Genomic DNA, 20239 nt, shown 5'->3' with positions numbered 1-20239 from the left:
TGTTAACAATTGGAAGAAAAATCCCATTGCTTGGGTTTTGTGCAAGACTAGAGGAGAAAAAAATATGCTGGTTTTTAAAGACATTTAAAGTAAAGGTATTTGTACCTGCACTGAATAAAACAAGAACAACAAAAACCAAGATACTAAAAATTACAAGAAAGTTGCTTTAGAAGTTTGCTTTAGCTGCAACATAATTAACCTTTGGAGAACACAACGTTATCACTCTCTAGTATGTAAAGTGCTAGATTTAATCCTGCCAGATGACAAAGAAACTATGCAGTAATATACCAGATAATCATATATAGACCACTAAATGGCAGTAGTGGTAAACTAATGTTTTGCTGTTTCTGGAATAAATCAGAGCCCTACAGGTTCTGTCCAGGACAAACAAATAAGAAACACAGCACATTTTACTTAATGGTTTAAATCTCTGTATGCAACATTAACATCTTTATCTAGGAATTAAAACAACTACACAGACTACCTGTTTTTGGTGATCTTTTCAAGTTTGTGCACTTCTATGTAGAAACACTTCAGTCTGAAAGCCTGGTTCTCCAATCAGGGCAGCGTAAGTGAAGGCTAATTTCAAAATGTACTTTGGAAAGAGCTGGCTGTAAAACAGCCTGTAGACACTTGGGGGGGGGGAGAAAAAGGTGGTCAAAATATTCTGAAAGAAAAACTCTCCACCACAAAAAAAGGTAATTCCATCAAAAAAAAAAAAAAACACCAACCAAAAACCAAAACAAAACCTCAAACCCCACTCCAAAGAATCAAACCTAACCCAACCCTATAATGCTTTGTAAAAGCAGGTTTATGCGAACAGAGTTTGGAACCAAAAGCCAAGAAAGTCTAATAATCCCGGCTTGTTTCAATAGGGCAAAAGCATGTTGTCTCAGCTTTCTTTGGTTAAATTGTAAAATATGTTAATTATTTTTGCTATTTTTAAAATGTTAGCAGTTTATATATCAACATTCCTTCTCTATTTTAGTAAAAATAGAACAAAAACCCCCCAACTTTCCCCATTCTAACTTACAGACACAGCTGTCATGTTAGAACATCATATATGACAGATTTCATTACCAGTCACATTTGAAAAATCAATGATTATCTCAAATGCAAACTGGTAGAATGTTTAATTATTAATTTAAACTGTCAACATTTCAGTTACAGAACCATCATTTAAAAATCATACCCAACACGAAAATTCTGCCTTTTTATACACACCTAATGAGAATTTTTGAGAAATTCTACTGCCTACTTCGAAAACATCCTCATTGCTGTTATTTCTTAAATAAAAATTATTTTCTGTTGCAAGTCTAAAAGTTGTAGGCAGGAAGTGTGAAGAATGCCAACTATATCCAATTAATTTTACTACTCTTTCATTTCATGCAGATAGAAGGTTTTAGTTGTCTTGTAAAAATGTTTGTAATATCAATTGGTTTTATGTCCTATTACAGCCCTTCTGTATTAATAAAATCCAAGTTCCTGGTATTTTAGGGCTACCGAGTTTGGATGACAGAAAGAATTGGAAAGAATGTTTTCTGTTATATACAGAAATTCTTTCAAAAAGAGAGAATTACAGAATTTGCTTCAAAAATTTTATGCTAGTAAAAAAGGAATCTATCTGAACAATACAAAATGGAATTGGCTATCAAAAAAGGCTGCAGGAACAGAAAGTCTTCCTTACATTGATCAGCTGTAGCCCTTTATTAACACAGCAGTGCACCCAGACAGACATGGGTTAACCATCTGCCAATTTAACTAACATTCAAATTGATGTGTTCAGAAGACTGTGCCAGAGTTCAACAAGTTTATCCCTTAACCAACTGGCAGGCTATTTCGCCAACCTGTGGACTTTACCTCCAGCATCAATAAAAGCCCTTTGACAGGAAAAAGTGTACCTAAATGGATACAGATACAAGTGTTTAATACTGAGTTTCTTTGATTAGTCTGTCCTGGAGTCACAGAACATATGTCCTTTCTGATCCTATCCCTAAACATGTTACTGAAGTCACGTTTACAGGAAGAAGAAAATGAGAGTGCAGGAAGGAGACTAGAGGTTTATGTTGGCTTTGGGTTTTTTTTTTCCTCCAATTTTGCTAGCCATCTTTGGAACTACTTAAATGCTGATGATCCATGTACCTGGTAAAAATGTTGTCAGTCTAGGCAATGACTATATTGAAGTGGATTCGATGTTTATAAAGGGAGATTTGGGTTTACAACATGTTTGAAAATCTGGACTTCACAACAGCTTGGCTATGGTCAATATTATAAATAGATTTTAAGAATCTCTTATATACAATTTGATACTGACCATAAACTAACAAGAGTTGAAGATGGGGAGTTGGGGAGGGGAACAGCATAGCAGCCAGTCTGAAGGTATGTACGCACGTATATTCAGGGTTCAGGGGTTTTGGCATTTAGCAGGTCACAAGTTCTCTTCCTTATTAAAGATGCAAAGTGGACAAGTTAGAAGACTATGAGAAAACAACTAGGTGAATAAAAACATCTGGCTGCGGAAAAGGGGTATGATCTTTCAGTAAGTCCAGAATCAGAGCTACTTTCCTTTGCTGTTTGGTTATATCCAGTTTTACTTCTTAGCTACAAAAATGTTTGGCTAAAATACATTATCTATCCACTTCAAATACTCTCAAATACTCTCATTCTTCTTTCCCTCCTTACCTACTGCTTTGTAATAGGAGACTGTGCAACTCAGCTGTTTATTGAAGTCTAAAGTTTGTAAGAAAAGGCCTCTTTTCTTTAGTTCTTCCTTGCTGCTTGTAGCTCAGTTCTCTGCAGGATATCTATGACTCACTCCTTTCTCTCTGCCTTCTGATCTCAGAGGACATTTACTATACAGTAGTGACGATCACCAGTTCTCACCATGCTAAAGCTAAGCTGACTGTTACTATATCTCTATTAAAATAACAAAGGATGAAAGCACAAAGGAAAAATTAAGTTATTTCACAATTTATTCATCTCGAGCAGGACCTCATTCTTCAGACAGACACATGAATAGCAGGAAGAGAGCTCCTTGACCCCAAGTAGATCATATGAGGAGTGAGGAGGAGATGACTCGCCACCTGTCAGCACATGCAACAGCACTGCCATCTCTGGGACCACATAAGTATGTCATGCCACGATCCCAAAGACTGAGGAGCAGGAGAGGCTGTTGAAGCTCACTACAGGCAGGACTTGCTCCTCCATCTGCCGCTCTCTGTCTGTGAACACCGAATCCTTCTTAATCCCTTATTGAGCAAATCCATGCCCCATTTTAGCGGCCTCACTGAAACCACACAAGACTTTGCTGAAACCAAAGAAGGAAGGCAGGGAGCCTGGAACTTGACCTATAAACTACTGGTGTCGAACCTGCACTTGTTTCAATCTACACAGAAAAAGAAGCCAAGGAAAGGTAATCAAAACCCCCTCTGTGTTCCCCCTTCTCATCTACTTGCTGCAACTAAGCCAAATGACTTCCTTCACAAAGCTTCCTCTTTATTGCCCTGCGCTTTGTGGGCAACTAGCTGCCACTGCCCTACTACTACAAATTACCTTTGTTGTACTGGCACCCATGGAAGAGTTGTGAGGGTCTGGCAACCTCCCCCAGCTGGGTAAAAAGCCAGCTCCCACCAGAAAGAGAGAAGCAAGAGTAGCCACAACTTGGCAGAGCAGCCAGAGTCCACGACAAATGCCTGTGCACTTCTGCAAGATCATTCACTTGGTACTTCGCAGGCTGTACACTCTGAAAAAAGAAATAAATCCTGGGCATCACTGCCTGAACCTGAAACACCCATGCTGACAATCATTTCATATTTATTCCCTGGCCTCAGACATCTCTTTGTTGCCATTCGGTCATTCAGGATATCTTGCAAGCCAGCCATTCATCCTATTCACTCTACCTGTTCACATAAAAGCCTCTTGTCCTGATAAACATTCAATCATAAGGCTCTTAATTAAGATTTTAAAAGCCAATTACACTGAAAGTAGTTCCTCACTGTTTAAATGATTAGCAAAGACTACAAAACCTGTTAAAGATGGAGCGTCTCATTTTAGTGTAGTTCTGTTATTGCATAGGTCTTTATTATAGAGTTAAAATTACCAAGTTTTTGTAAAATACCGACTGCTCACTTTTTAACTTTTAAAGCAACTTAGCAGTTTCCTCATTAAGACTAAGCAGAAGCCAAAAGATCTCTTTGCACAGGAAACATCGACATGCTCAGCAAAAGAAAGGGACGGATATACCTGAACTCCATCTTCCATTTACTTAATAAAGGTTTTCTTTAAACGTTAGTAGATCCTGGGGAAATAAAGCACAGACAAAAGCAGTTAAAAGTCCTATTAGAATTAAAAGCAGCGGGTGGTGCTAGAAACACGTGGGTTTGAAACTCCCGGCAGAACTTGAAAATGCTCATTTTGCATTATTGTAACTAGCTTGAGAGAGACAAGGAAAAAAAAAAGGAATAGGAAGTGTTAGACAGAAACAAGCAGTACATTGAGCTGTCACTCGGATGAATCCTGGAACATGTGTTTAATAGAAGATGTGGATATCTTTTGCACATTATGTGCAAAACGATGTCTTCTTTGCAATGATCACTGTTTCAGGGTGCTGTGATCTTTTGTGCTGCTCTTTCCAGACATTCCTCATGCAGAACAGTGAGCAGCACAGTAACAGTCCTTTTGCCATTTCACACAGACCTGGTATTACAGCTTCATAAAGTGGCAATATTTCTGCTTATGTTCTTTCCATCTTAAGAGAAAATTAAAATATTGTTTTGCCTCTTTGCTTCTACTACTGTAGAAAGAGTTGTATGGGATGTGGTATTTTATTTTTTTTTTTAGTTAGGATACAAAGCAACCAATTCTCATAACCTCAAGGTGCCGAGTGTTTGCTTATAACCTAAACCAAGTTTCTAATTCTGTGCCTCTCCAGAGTCCCAGCAATGAGGAGAAAACACATTGCTCAGTCCAGCTCATCACCATTTTGGAGGCACCAGCCAGAGCCTGAACCATTCTACAACATTCAGGAGTCCGAAACTTACCCCAAGCATTTCACCTGGTCTGCTCTGGCACCAGCAACCACTGCTTTGAAAGGTTGCTCTAAGTCAAGCAGTGGAGCAGCCAAATGCAACCTCCTTGCTCCCTGTCCTACTGCTGTTGGGACACACACATCCACAGTGGAAGAACAAGCTCTCCCTGGTGGGGTGACCAGGGTAGTCCTCGCCTGCTGGCACCTGGCCATGGAGTATTCCCGCTCCAAGCAGAGTCTCAAGCTTCAGTCCCCCTTTCAGTAGCACTTCTCCCATTTTGATCCTCCCTCAAAATTATCCTGATTTTTATCGACAGAGGAGAAAGAAAAGGATCTGGAGAAGGAATAGCAGCCTTTGATCATTAGTTCAGCTACATCAAGAGATGCAGGAGCAGAGCTGGTGGGAAAGGTTGCCACTGTTGGCAATTGCAGCAACTGTTAGGAAATGAGGCATGTGAGGGGAATAGAAATCAGTATTTAAACCGTAACCATGAGAAAATAAGTGGACCATCTGGAAAAAGAAATTCAACCCTTGACACCGACGTCTCTTATTCCCCCCCCCCCCAATACTTCATATCAAAACCTCTAAAAAGAAGATTAAAAAAGGAAAAAGAAAGGTTGATAACCTAATAATGACAATGAGCAAAGCATCAGCAGTACCACTATTTTGTAGCTTTCTCAGTAACTAAGAAAATAAAGCAGGCTTTCAATATTCTCTTGCAGTATTTTCTGCATGCAAAAAATTTAAAGTTGAACTTCACTTTATTTTGCTGAGCAACAGGAGGCTATTGTCTATGCTATTAACACAAAAATCATTAGAAATTTAATCTGCAGGTTGCCTAAATCACCATTTGTCATGCCGTTGGTTATATACTACTGAATCCAAACAGACATTTACCTACATAATAATGTAACATTAAGGATTCATAAGTTTTCATGTAGTCCGAGCAATTACATGGCAATATAAGAGCTTTTCCCATGTAGCTGAAGGCAGAGAGTCACACGTCACATTTCTGCTGTACTGCTCAGTCCTCTGGTTATTCTCTCCATACAAGCTACCTAAAGCCGAGCTGGGAAAAGAAGGGGCACCAGACAGTGCTAAAGCAAAGTGAGCAGCCTGTGGCATGCTTGGAGCAATCATTCCTCCTTTGCTGCTGGAGGAAAAAAAGGAGTGGTGCAGATAGTTATTTAATACAGAAATTCTGGGTGAAGGTTCTTCTGGCTGTAGAAACAAAGGAACCTTCTCTTTCTTTATGTCATTCTCTTACAGGCTTCTCCCACAAAACTTCCGATCATTTGATCTGACACTATTTCTTGTCATATACTCTTTTCAGGTTGGTTGTTTTTCGGTGGTTTTTTGTTGTTGTTGTTTTTTACCCTGCAGAAATATTTTGTTTCTCATGAGTGTCTATCAAATGAATATGATGTCTGTTACAATATTTTGTCAGACTTAAATGGAAAGCAGTGTCTGTGTAAGTTGTACAGAGAGACTTTCTTACAAATAGGAGTTGTGTAGTAGGCAGTGACAGTGTCATACTAGAGAAACCTCAGCTTGACAGTTTTTACACTAATAAAGTCAAATTACTTCAGCTGTTAATTTCTAGTCCTGTCCTTTCAAGTTTCTTCTCTTACACTGAGAAATGTGGAGTAACCATGTTTAACACACGAACATCTTGCCTTGCGACTTCTGTTACATTGGAAAAGCCTGCATCTGTTTCCACAACCATCCCATGAGAAAACTTCCACTTCCCATCATTTGTATGCACCTCTTTCAAGATCTTCTGCCATTAGTTAAAACTAAAAGAATTCAGAACATGGGCAGATGAAATTCAGTCTTCATTCAGAAGATGGAGAAGCAGATACTACCTCTAATAATTTTTGACTCTTCAAATTTCAGTAACTGGTATATTTTCTAATATTTAGCAACTACAAAAGAATAAAACACAGTTAAATAATTGAGTTGCTCCTTTGAGTTAAACCTAAACCCCCACGCTTTTCATGACAGCAACTTTTACACCTTACAATCAACATGTCAACTAACCCTCAGCAACTACTGCACCCAAAGTAGCCTGTACTTTCCCCACATAAGTTCATAGGCTCACTCTGTTAAGCCCTGCATTGCTATCACCTGCTAACATGCACCATGGCAGGAAGATAGTAGTAATCCAAGTTAGTAGGTCACAGCAGGTTAGCAGTAGGTTAACACCAGCTTAGCAGCCAGAGTTGTTTTATTTCTTCGTGCAACAAGAACTAATGCACAGGTCTGTTTGGTAAAGCAATGCTACCCTTCACCAGGCTCCTGCAAAGACCTATCGTAACAATGCATCACCTCTTAGACAAAAGAACAACCCAGTAGCCTAAGCAAGTCTTATCAGCACCAAAGTTATTCTCTAGAAATGAATGCATTTGGTTCACTTGGGGAAATACAAAGTTTTATTAATCACTGTGATAACATGGAGGTGTCGATGACTCAGTAGACAGAACTCCAGTTTTCCTAAAAAACATAAGAAAATAACTATCCCTCCCTGTTCTACCAGCACAGTCCCTGGCAGTACCCCATTATGCTGTACCTAGTGTGGAGTAACTAAAATGTACTGCTATCAGGTAATAGGAATGTTTCTAGTGTTCTTGTATTTCCAATATATCTAGCCAGCAGAAAAGATGAGTTACAGAGTATTTGCACTCGTTTAACTTACTGCTGCTTTAATAAACAGAAAGAAATGAAAGTCAAATTATTTCTTCCTTTACATTACAACATTTCAATAGTTGTTCTAAACACAAGTTTGGTGTACAAATCCTTATCAGCTTTTCCTATTTTACATGCCTACACTGTTTTGACATATAAAACTAGAAAATAATGATGTGTCTGTTGGCAAATTGAAGTGCTGAATCACTGTTGTTTAGTTTAAGTGGCTCAGCTGTGCTTGACAGTTGGGTGGGGTTTTTTTTTCAATATTAAAGAATAGCTAAGAATCAAAGATCTAGATTACCATTCACTGAGATCAGATGTGGTCTGCTGTTTGTGCTCTATACAGCCACAGTTGATATTCTCTCATCACAGCTGCTGGGAGGGAAACTGGGATCGTCTCCCGAAATCTCTGCAAGAGCTCTCTTTCCAGCAGACTTAAGTTAACTGGAAATGACGAGTGACTAAAGCATGAGAGAATTTCCTGTACATTCTCAGTCCACGTAAAACATCTCTGCAAGCAGGAAGATTTATAGACAGATATCCTCTGAAACACATTCAAAAGTTATAAACACGAATCTTACCAGAAAAACATAGAACTCTGATACCCCTACGTGTGACATTTGCTGAGAATCATTAAAAGTTTATTGTAGTATTTGGAGATCAAGAAACTCAAATAGGTTCTTTATACATCATTATCCAAGGTGACTTTAATAAAACAGTTATGAACAAATACTCAAAATAATTTTGCTGCTAATGGAGAAAGGAAAAAGCCACTTTTATTTGGCTTCTGGGGACAAATCCTGATGACTGTATAGAGAGCAAGAAAGTGTACACTTTGATGTTAATGGCTTTTGGCCAATGTAGGTAGGTTTCTGACAAGGACACAATCAGCTGCTGGAGTTCCCATCTCCGTTAGAAAACCCACTGACACTTCTGCTAGCTCAGCTGAACCAGTGAAAGGAGACAAACAATTTGTCTGAAGCTTACTTTCTCTCCTGAATCCATGACACCTAGATACAATCAGGATGGACACAAAGAATACTGAACAAGCTATATGACAACACTGAAACAGTATCTGACAATGGCTTATCCTGTTGAGCTCCAGATATTTTAGAATTAAGCAAATCAGGTCTTAACACAAAAGTAGCACACTGGTCTCGGTTTTGGCACTACTTCCAGCACCCACAACCAGACAAACTTACAGATGTCCTGTAAAGACCTGGGCCAATTCAGTCTATAAAAAAATCTGATGGTGACTTGGGTTTAGAGCTAAAGTTCTTGCGTACATGCAAGACTTGCAAATACATATCTGTCGCAGCAGAATTTACAGCTGCTCTATGAATAATAACGTTATTAAAAAGTTTCATCAATTTCCAAGTGATAACTTTCTCTTTAGATACTCTCTGTAATACACCTTGCTCTTAGTTTTATCAGAGAAACAGATGAGCTTCTAGATTTGACACACTACTAAGACTTGTGTACGAAATAAACCACTGAGAACATTTGTCACTTTTAGAAATGGAAGTTACACACATTCCAAGGGACTTCAAGTCACGTCTTACTAAAGCACTGTAAAAAGCTTACATCATAGCATTTAGAAGGCTGCACCTATAGCAGCAGCTCCCAAGACAGAGGTCAGAGACTCACGTTGGATCATGGCAGTTATTAGTGGGGATGCAACATGTACAGAGTCATACTGTCTTCTGCTATCATTGCAGATATTATGAAGAACTATCGGTCTGGGAAACTGACTGACAACCCACATAATTTGGAAGTTCTTCCCCAGAGTGTGTTTCATCTGGCATTGTACTGGCAATCAAGAAAAACAGCACAAAACCAACCAGAGAGATTTCTTTTCTTTCAGGAACAGTCTTTCTACACTGATGTGTTTGAAGCGTACACATTTTACAAGCACATTTACCATGGTATAAAAATGATAGCACATTTGAAATAAAAATTTTACTCCATTTTAATGGTAGGCTTCTAAGGACCAAATTAGTCAAGAATTATTGTGCATTCTACAGGTTATACACCTCTTACACCGTATTTTCAGAATAAATATTATTAGAGCACCTTACTACAAAAACAGCAGACACTTTTTTGAAGGACCACAGAGTCAGCAAAGAATCCATACAACACAATTAATCTAATCCTCAAAAAATCATTTTTATTCCCAATTAAAAATGAAATCCCCTGTAGTCAGCACTGGTGAGGCCACAGCTGGGTCACTTTGTTCAGTCCTGAGCTCCCCAGTACAAGAGAGACACAGACACACTGGAAAGAGTCCAGCAGAGGGCCATGAAGATGATTAAAGGATTGGAGCATCTCACATATGAAGAGAGGCTGAGAAAGCTGAGATTGTTCAGCCTGGAGAAGAACAGACTCAGGGTAATCTTATTAATGTATATAAACAGCCAAAGGGAGGGTACAAAGACAACAGAATCAGGCTCTTTCCAGTCACACCCAGTGACAGGACCAGAGGCAGTGGGCATGAACTGAAACACAGGAGGTCCCTTCTGAACTCGAGGAAACACTTTCTTACTGTGAGGGTGACTGAGCACTAGCACAGGTTGCTCAGCGAGGTAGCAGAGTCTTCATCCTTAGAGATATCAAAAAGCTGTCCAGACACGGTCCTGGGCAACCAGGTCTAGGTGGCTCTGCTTGAGCAGGGGGGTTGGACCAGATGACCTTCAGAGGTCCCCTTCCAACCTCAACCAGTGTGTGATTCTGTGAAAAACAAACACATTTAGCCTGCTAGCTATATTGAAGCAGTACACAAGCGACCCATTAACTTTTAACAGTTCACTGCTAGACTAGACTTCGAAGCTATAGCTCTTCTAGCCTTCATGTGAAATCCTTCAGAGTCTGTTTCAGGGGAAGAACGGGGATGATCTGTTCTAGGACACTAGGAGGACTCCATTTGCTATTGAACTGCGATTGTTTAAATTCTCAGCTGGCAGGCTCACTCTCTAAGTCAATCTATATTCAAGGACAAAACCAGGACTGAGATGAATGTACACTTCCAGTCTTTGTAGCCAGGAAGTCCACTCAAAGATCAACTGGCAGGATCATGACAGAAAAAAAATTAGTAAAGATCTCCCAAAGAGCAAAATGCACTATGAACGCCTTGAAATCATAATATTTGCTAAAAGCAAAGTTCCCCCCTCTGCCACTGCTCAGACAATCACAGACCAGGCTGGGATGAAGAGCGAGTTGTGCATTCCTCTGCCACAATGAAAGAGTTATCTGAAAGATGAAAATCTGAAAGCTACCCTAGCTACAGACAAAATATGTGAAATACCAAGCATTACATCAGGACCTACAAGGGACAACTTTAGTGTGGCTTCTTTCTCCAACCTAACCTTATTTTTGGCAGAACAATAAGATTACTGGGGAGGGGAGGGAGGAGGGGAAAAAAAAAAACCAAACAGGCAGGGGTAAAGGAAAGACAAGAGAAGAGGAAAAAAAACCCCAACCTTTCTCTCTGGGGAGTCAGACACCAACAGAAGACAACACTTGTGAGCAGGTTAAAGGGACTCTATGAGATTCAGATAGGAGGAAGGTTTTGGTTTCAGGGGTGGAGTTTTTAATTTGTTTGGTTTTAAAGGTGGCTTTGCACTACCATGGTCAAAAAGCTGCTATGGACTATGTGGTTAGATAGCACGGAGCACAAATTGTGTTTACTTATTTCTAAACCAACACAGTGATAATTTCCATTTAATACTTGATTAAAATAGATCTCATTTACTGACTGGATCACAGAAGTTTCCACTTGGAGTACTCCACATTATCAGAAAAAAGGTAGCTTTCATACACACAGCAGAACAACAGCAAAACAACACATTACACAAGTTCTCTTTGGATTTCAGCACAAATGCAATCTGTCTACCTACAGAATTTAATGCTATCTAGTGCTGTTATCTTTCTGTAGGTTTTTATGTCAACATGAAAAGTCAGTAGCTTATGAACAAAATAATGAAGTTATTAGCTCACCGATAATGCTTATGGTCTCCTTTCTGTGGCTGGCTAACCTGCACTACTTAATGCTGCTCATATTAAAAGCACTAGCTGATAAAATACTATTCTCACAATTGCAAGAGTGATTTTTTTTTAATATCATTGCATTCAGAGATAAAGGACTACTGCCAGGATAAGTTAACAATCAGGATGCTGGCAAACTGTCAAGTTGCTATATGTTAATCACTGACAGACCTCTCCAAAGCCGAACAAATAGCACCACTTATTCAGTGACTTGAAGGCTGAGTTCTGATGGAAGAAAGCAGCCTTCCAGAACCCGTTCCAAGAGAGCTTTTGCTTCCTCTTTGCTGGTGGAGCATCTAGTACTGAATTATTTGGCAATGATTTCTGTTTCTCTGTGAAATCAAGGATGGTTTAACAAGACCTTTAAAATCTTAGCTCACAGGTTTTGCTGGAGTTAACTGACTACAGTCTAAATTTTATTATAATGAACTTTAAGGGAACCTGAAAAATGTTTGCTGTAATCAGTGGGCTCATCACAATAGAAAGGCTCAATCATTTACTACCTCAGAATAATGAAGAGGCATGCAATCTGAACTGAATATCAATATATAATAGTTTTAGGCAGATTATTTCACATTGATCAACATTTAAATTATTCTTTTAAAATGCATCAGTCAGGAAATAGGAAAAAATACAAATATTCTTACACTGAATATGACAATAAATTGGAAAAAAGAAGAGACTGACATAACTGGTTCAATCTTCTGTATGTGTTCACTCTAACAAAGGTAACCTCTGGGAAAGGTGAAACCTCTGGGATCTACTTTGGCATTACTATAAACGGAGGTTACTTGTAAACAAGGTTCATTACAGTGAATTGAGTCTGCATATCAAGCCCACGTAGATGTCATGTTTTGCACTAAGAATTCTGATTTCCTGACATTCAAGTATTTTTCATTTCTTCATACATGCAATGTTCCAAAAAAATTTGCTAAATAGATCAATTTCCATCCTAATGAGGACTACTATGCAAGAATGAAGTATAGCTTGCTTGCTCTCTTCACTAGATCATGGTTGCAGACAGAACATAATTTGCACAGGGGAAGAAGTACAAGGAAAGAGAGAAATAAGTAGCTTCTTAGAATGGTGCTATTCAAAGACAGTATATTCTACCCTAGCAAAAGCTCAAAATTAATTCCTAGCACCATATTAAATTAAAAACAAAACCAAAAACCAACAACCCAAACATTTGAAAGCATATTTACATTCTCCACAAGAAACTCCTAACTAATTTCTGATGGGGAGAGAAATTTTAAAAGGCAAGAGCAGAAACAAACTGCGGTTCATCATGTCAAGTGAGAGCTACCTGAGAGCCCACTTTGGACAGAATAGCTGGTCAAGCCTAGCAAAATTCAACGACAAAAACTGCAGTTAATCACCACTGTATTTGCATTCACATTATCAGATTCTTTTGAACTTGGCAGCAAAGCTGCTACAGAACCACCTAGTGATCACTGACTTAAGCAGACAAAGCTGACAAGGTCACGCTGACTTCAATGAACAGTTGCTACAAAGCAAATTAACTACAACAGAAAGCTGTGTTCCAAGCCAATCCATCTCCAAGACTTCCTTGGCTTGTTATTAGCTGTGAAATGTCAAATCCGGCCCAATTAAAGAAAGACTATGGAAACTGTGGGCCCTCTCCGAAAGGAAACGCAAGAACTGGTTACCTGGGACAGAGCTGAAGTACTCAATGACTTTTTTACCTCAGTCTTCACTGGCAAGGACAAAAGATGCAGCCACACTACCCTTGACGCAGAATGCAAAGATGAGGATTGGGAAAATGGAGAACCACCCACTATAGGTGAAGATCAAGTACGAAACCACCTGAGGAATCTGGAGGTGCACAAGTCCATGGGACCTGATGAGATACATCCATGGGTCCCGAGGGAGCTAGCAGATGAGGTCACTAAGCCACTAGCCATCATATTTGAGAAGTCGTGGCAGCCTGGTGAGGTTTCTGCCAACTGGAAAAGGGGAAACATAAACCCTATTTTCAAAAAGGGTAACAAGGAAGACCCAGGGAACTACAGGCCAGTCAGTCTCACCTCTGTGCCTGGCAAGATCATGGAGCAGATCCTCCCGGAAACTCTGCTGAGGCACGTAGAAAACAAGGAGGTGATTGGTGACACCCAGCATGGCTTCACCAAGGGCAAGTCATGCCTGACAGATTTGGTGGCCTTCTACAAAGAGGTTACAGCGGCAGCGGACAAGGGAAGAGCAACCGATGTCATCTACCTGGACTCGTGCAAAGCATTCAATACTGTCCCACACGATATCCTGGTCTCTAAATTGGAGAGACATGGATTCGACAAATGGACCACTTGGTGGATAAAGAACTGGCTGGACGGTCGCACTCAGAGTTGCTGAGTTGCTCGATGTCCAAGTGAAGAGCAGTGATGAGTGGCATTCCTCAGGGGTTGGTACTGGGACCTGTACTGTTCAACATCTTTGTCGGCGACACGGACAATGGGGTCGAGTGCACCCTCAGCAAGTTTGTTGATGATACCAAGCTTTTTGGCGAGGTAGACACGCTGGAGGGGAGGGATGCCATACAGAGGGACCTGGACAGGTTGGAGAGGTGGGCCCAAGGCAACCTCATGCAATTCAACAAGGCCAAGTGCAAGGTCTTACATCTGGGTCGGGGCAATCCCAAGCACAAATACAGGCTCAGTGGGGAATGGCTGGAGAGCAGCCCTGAGGAGGACCTGGGGGTGCTGATTGACGAGAAGCTCAACATGAGCCAGCAATGTGCAATAGCAGCCCAGAAGGCCAATCGCATCCTGGGCTGCATCAGAAGAAGTGTGGCCAGCAGGTCAAAGGAGGTGATTCTGCCCCTCTACTCCGCTCTCGTGAGACCCCACCTGGAGTACTGCATCCAGCTCTGGAGTCCCCAACATAAGAAGGACATGGACCTGCTGGAGCATGTCCAGAGGAGAGCCACAAGGATGATCCAAGGGCTAGAGCACCTCTCCTATGAGGAGAGGCTGAGAGAGTTGGGGCTATTCAGCCTGGAGAAGAGAAGGCTCCAGGGAGATCTTATTGCGACCTTCCAGTACCTAAAAGGGGCCTACAGGAGAGCTGGGGAAGGACTTTTTGCAAGGGCATGTAGTGATAGGACGAGAGGGAATGGCTTTAAACTAGAAGAGGGCAGGTTCGGATTAAACATTTGGAAAAGGTTTTTCACTTTGAGGGTGGTAAGGCACTGGAACAGTTTGCCCAGAGAGGCTGTTGAGGCCCCATCCCTGGAGGTGTTCAAGGCCAGGCTGGACATGACCTTGGGCAACCTGGTCTAGTGAGAGGTGTCCCTGCCTATGGCAGTGGGGTTGGAACTTGATGATCTTCAAGGTCCTTTCCAACCTAAACCATTCTATGATTACATACAGTTAGTGTGCTTGCTGCTTCGGATTTCATTTTGTTGATTTCAACTGCTGCATGTATTTCTGTTCAAAACAGTTTAAGAGGATGCTTAAATAAGGACTTAAGTTTATTAAGATGGTTTTGTGGACACTGTTCTATCATTTCACCACTACCTTTCATCTTTTAAGCCTCATTGGTAAACCAGCATGTGCAAACAAGCTGTAGTAACTCATGCAATTAGCTTTAGTATCTGCAGAATAAGCCTCCCATTAAGTGATTTAACTGTTCATTTTCCATTCACTAGTTAGGATCAGTATTCAAAAGACAGTGGATGAGTTTACTCTAATGGCTATGTTTCAGAATCCCAACCCTGAAACGAAGAGAGAAGTTGAAGATTCATCGGTGGTGTGAAGACCCCTTCTGAAAAATTCTGAAAGTAGCTTGCAGTCACAATGTTAGGGGAAGCTGATTTTACCGCTATTTTGCAAAAAGTTACTGCAAAAGTCAAACTGGTTGAGCAAGGTTTCAAGAAAGGAAAGGTGATTAAGTTTTGTGTTTTTTCTTAAATACAGATAAAGAGAAAATTTTTACTACTTAAAAGGTAAGGGAAGTATGACAAGCTTTCTAAACATTTTATTGCTCTGCACCAAAAGAGAAAAGACTAACCTTGGGGAGGAAAAAAAAAAAAAAAGGTTTAAAAATCAGCACAGTTGCAGTTCTGTGCTCTGCTTGCTTTTCTAGTGGTCAGGCTAGAAATAGAGGACTGACCCATCAAGGGGAAGCTTGAAAAGATAAGCACAGTTATATTGAGCAGGAGGAACAGAGCAGAGTACCTGAGACCTACAGAATCCAGCATAAGCCAAGGAGAGCTGATAAAGAGAAATCTGTCACAGGAAAAAAAAAAAAAAAAAATGTTGGGTGGCTGATAGGGAATAGCAAGCAGTTGAGCAATGCAAGCTAGTACAGCCTGAGACACCGCAGCGAGAGGCATGACTTAAGACTCTTAAAACACAAGAACCTGTGTAAGACAGCAACAGGAAGCAAAAAGCATACTCCGCAAAGCATCCCTGATATACAATCACAGTAGGCATTTTATGCTGTGGATAAAACACAAGTCTGTACATGGACACATTTCCTATGCCAGGATGCATTCCCACCCAACTGCTAGTGGGTGGGGAAGTTGGCAGGTAGATGTTCAGGAGGCTGCAGGACACCTGCTGCCTATGCCACAGATCCAACTCAGGCAAGACCTAACATCTGGGCAAAAGTTTCAGCCATAAAAGCAACTTCTACTGCCAGCACCAGAGGTTTTGGTACAGACCCACAGGAAACACAGAAGACTTTTAGCACATAGGGTTTTTAAGAATATAGTCTGATATATTACTTGAGAGCAACACTACAAAAATCCAGTCCTCTTCCTTGTAAAAAGGGGATTGGACTGGGGGCGAGAGCAGGCAGCAGGAAAGAGAAGGAAAGCAGCTGCTGCAATACAGAAATAGTGCCTGGCAGTGGGAAAGTGGGTGAGAAGTGAAGAGGCAATAATGTCCTTTTCACTCAGCCAGCATGAGAACACCAGAACAAAGCTACTAAAATTTGTATGTCCGTATCCAACCACAGCTATCCAAACAGGATTGACAAAAAGGACAAGACATTTCCCACTACAGGAATACAAGGCAGACTCCCTCTGAGGCCTCTTAGCTCCTCATGGCCAAACCTGGAGGAAAGAAACAGGACAAGAAACAGGACAGAAGAAGGGATACCACTAAACTTACTGGTCACCTCCAGGATGATAGTAGCGTCAAAGAGGTTTTCCACAAAGCAAGGCTTACATGTGCTCTGGGTGTGCTGACATCTGCAATTATCCTCAAATGCAGGAAACTTTATTGCCTATCTGTAGCAGGGGAAGACTGTGTTTCTATCCTCCTCACATATTAAAAACAAGCAAACAAAAACCCATGATGCAATTGATAGACCGTTAACAGCAAAAAAGAAGCATTTTCAGGGGATGACCTGGAATACTGAGCCTCTTCTGACCAAGAGAGGCCCCAGATGACAGCCATTCGATGAAGCCAGAAATAATCTCTCAGCTGCAAGAGATCAGTTCTTCCTCCACCCTCAACAGAGGAGCTTCCTCATAACGCACACAGTTCCAAGGCAACGACAAACCCCCTGGGCCCTTTCCCAGGACCGTCATCTGACCGGCTTCGTGTGAGGGAAGGCAGAAAAGAGCCTTAAAGGCTGCAATGAGAGACAGGAAAGGAAAAGGAGGAGATGCAAGGGTTATAATGTCCTGCTTTGCCATAAATGTATCAAAGGGCCCTTGATACAATGGCAAAAGAATGCAACTGCACTACCAAGTAAAGGATAAGCAATGCAGGGAGCAGGTTCAATTAATTCTCTGACAGAAATAGACAAGGGCTGCAGAGACTGAGTAAGGACTTCTGCAAGTGCATTTGTGTCAGCGATCCCCCTCCCCAGGCAAATTTAAACTTGGAGAGGTTACATGTTGCGACAGGGTAAGACAAGAAGTGGGCACACAGAAGAAGAGCCTGTGGAACTCACAGCTCCATGTCTGAAGGGATTAGAAATGTCATGCATAGGAAACAAACAAAAAAAAAAAAACCAAACAAACAAACAAAAAAATGACCACACAGAAAAAAACAACAAAGTAAGAGGAATTCTTGCATTTTCTTGCATTTTGTCCTTATATTTGTATGAGTCTTCCCCTCCCAATACTCAAAGGACATGCCTCTTTTTTTTCAAGTTTAGACTGCAAAAAAAGCTTCCTAAATTCATTGGCGAAGCAACGTTGCCAGTGTCTTTGATATAATTCTGCTAGTATACTGCTGATACAGAAAATAAAGCCCACCTGTCTGGTGTTCCATCATTGGAAAAACACCATTTTCCTGTACTATATACTAAAAACATTAGCCCATTATTAATACTGATTTATGACCTTATTTCACATACAAAATCCTGCCACTTCAAATATATCTGATTTCACTAGGCTAATGAAGTCCAGCAGGCCAGTCTTTTACGTGTTTTCCAATTTAGTATTGCTTTCCCTCCCTCTCATCGTAGCAACCTAGCTATATTAAATTAATATTTATCTGTAGAAAGATTGCCTAGTTATTTTTTTGAAATGAGGGCAGAAGTCCAGCTGATCACACAATTCGCATTCTCTTTGTTTCTCCCTATATCTTAAGATGGTCATGTACAAGCTTCAAACAATTTCTCACAAAGCTTTGGGAGAAAGATATTACAATTTCATGCATAAATGACTAGTTTTCTGGTCAAGATGCACTCATGCCTAACGGAGATACTTGCATACTTGAGTAAAAGCATTTCGATTCTGAAAGTGTACATTATAACAGTGGAATTTGCATATTGTTAACAGAGTGTCACAGGTCTTTAACCTATTGGTATGATGATACCTGCTTCACCGTTCTACTTAGGAACTTGCTCACTGAGTATACTTAACACACCAAATGCTTACTTTTCTTTAACAGTATATTTATTTTTGAAAGGAAGAGGAAATTCTACAAATTGGCACCTGTTGTGATACTGATTCATACACAAGCAGTTTTACAGCGGAATTCCCAATTTAACCATTTTCAATAAAAACAAAACAGCGATCCTGCAATTTTTTTTAAAATCCATCTGCAAGCCAAGCCATCCCTTCTGCTTCCCACAGCCCAACTAATGCTGAAGCTGCCACACTGCTCACTACTGCATGTGACACTTTATTTGGAAACAGCTTAAAAGTGCTATGTAATAAAGGGACGCGGCAGGAGACATTACACCACTATTTGGAAAGCCGGAGTAGCCTTAGCAAGAAGCCTTAATTAGTTGGACACACAATTAAGCTTGTTTTTGTGGGATGGGATGGGACGGGGGAGGATAAACAGGAGAACAGAAGCACATATTCTTCGTATTTCAGCAGGGTTTCCGATGCTGTACCCCCAGCCTAACCATCAGTTTCTTCGGTGGGTAAACATTTCTCTCAGGGGATAGAGATACGAGGGTGCAGGCCCTGCTTGCCGAAGGCCTCCAAGGCATCTCTCCCGCTCCCATAGCGGCTCCAGCCGCCCCGAGGGCAGGCAGTATGGCTGGAAGGGTCCGTCTCCGAAGCAGAAAGCGGTCTCCCTCCCTCGCCTCAGGAGGAAAGCAATGCCTCCCCCCCCCTGCACGTTAAACCCCACAGGCGGAGGGCCACGCAGAGACAGCTAACCCAGCTCACCAGGCGGCACAGGCAGGAGGGCACCCGGCTTCCACGCCGGGCCCTGGCAGGAGGAAGATGGGGCTGCCCAGGCCTCAGGCAACGGCCGGCCCTCCCGCCGCGCCACCGCACTTACAGCCCCCGGCCCCACCGCTGCCTGACCCCGGCCTCCCCCTGCCTCCACCCCCCTCCTGCCACCGACCCCTGCGAGGGGGATCCCCCCGGGTCGGCGGGAGCGGGGGGAAGGCCGCCCAGAGCCCGCTGGCGGCCACTCACCCCGGCAGCGCGGCGAGGAGACCAGCGGCTCGCGGAGCGGTCCCTCCCCGGGGCAGGACGGCGCCAGAGCCCCCAGGCCGCTGGGACGGTGCGAGGGAGATGGGAGCCTCACCTTATTTCACGGAGCGGCCGCCAGCACAACCTCCGGACGAAGGTCAGGGCCGGGACCGCCATGACAAGGGAGCGTGAGGGCGGGAGTAGGAGACGGCAAACCCCGCCCCAATGGAGTCAGCCGCGCCCTCAGCTAAGGAGCTGGCAGCCGCCCACACCATCCCTTGAGGCGGGGGGCACCGCCTCCAGCGCCGCGGGGAGGCCGGGCTGCGGGTGGTGGCTTGGCCGGGAGCCGCTGAGGGGCGGCGGTGGGGTTCGGGTGGGCTGCGGACGGGCGAGTCGGTGGAAGTATCCGTGAGGCGGCGGGGTGGGTCTCCGCCGGCGGGAGAGGCCGGGCGGCGGGATCCCTTCTCTACCCTCGTCGGTACAGGCAACCAGGCAGGGCTGTGTGGCAGCGCTGTGAAGCCATAGAATCACAGACTGGTTTAGGTTGGAAGGGACCTTGAAGGTCATCGAGTTCTAAGCCCCCTGCCATGGGCAGGGACACCTCCCACCAGCCCAGGTTGCTCCAAGCCCT

At 42.3% G+C, this 20239-nt stretch overlaps 1 protein-coding gene across 3 annotated transcripts in view; it reads right to left on the bottom strand.

Moving 5' to 3' along the window:
• Positions 1-19808, bottom strand: part of ECI2 (enoyl-CoA delta isomerase 2) — a 38515-nt gene extending 18707 nt beyond the window's left edge. Inside the window, exons 1-2 of one of the 3 annotated variants that reach the window (XM_082479285.1) lie at positions 19724-19787; positions 10258-10442 (exon numbers count right to left, since the gene is read on the bottom strand). Coding sequence is in view for 1 of the 3 variants with exons in the window: in XM_082479284.1 (XP_082335410.1) it covers positions 19724-19785 (62 nt within the window). In the remaining 2 variants the exon portion in view is untranslated. Of the gene's footprint in view, positions 1-10257; positions 10443-19611; positions 19624-19723 lie in introns of those variants that run through there. The other 2 variants (XM_082479284.1, XM_082479286.1) reach the window with 2 other exon arrangements.
• Positions 19809-20239: the final 431 nt, after the last annotated feature.

The sequence above is a fragment of the Vanellus vanellus genome (genome assembly GCF_965231255.1).
Source record: "Vanellus vanellus genome assembly, chromosome: 2".
NCBI classification, from domain to species: Eukaryota; Metazoa; Chordata; class Aves; order Charadriiformes; family Charadriidae; genus Vanellus; species Vanellus vanellus.
This window is presented reverse-complemented; position numbering and strand designations above follow the sequence as displayed.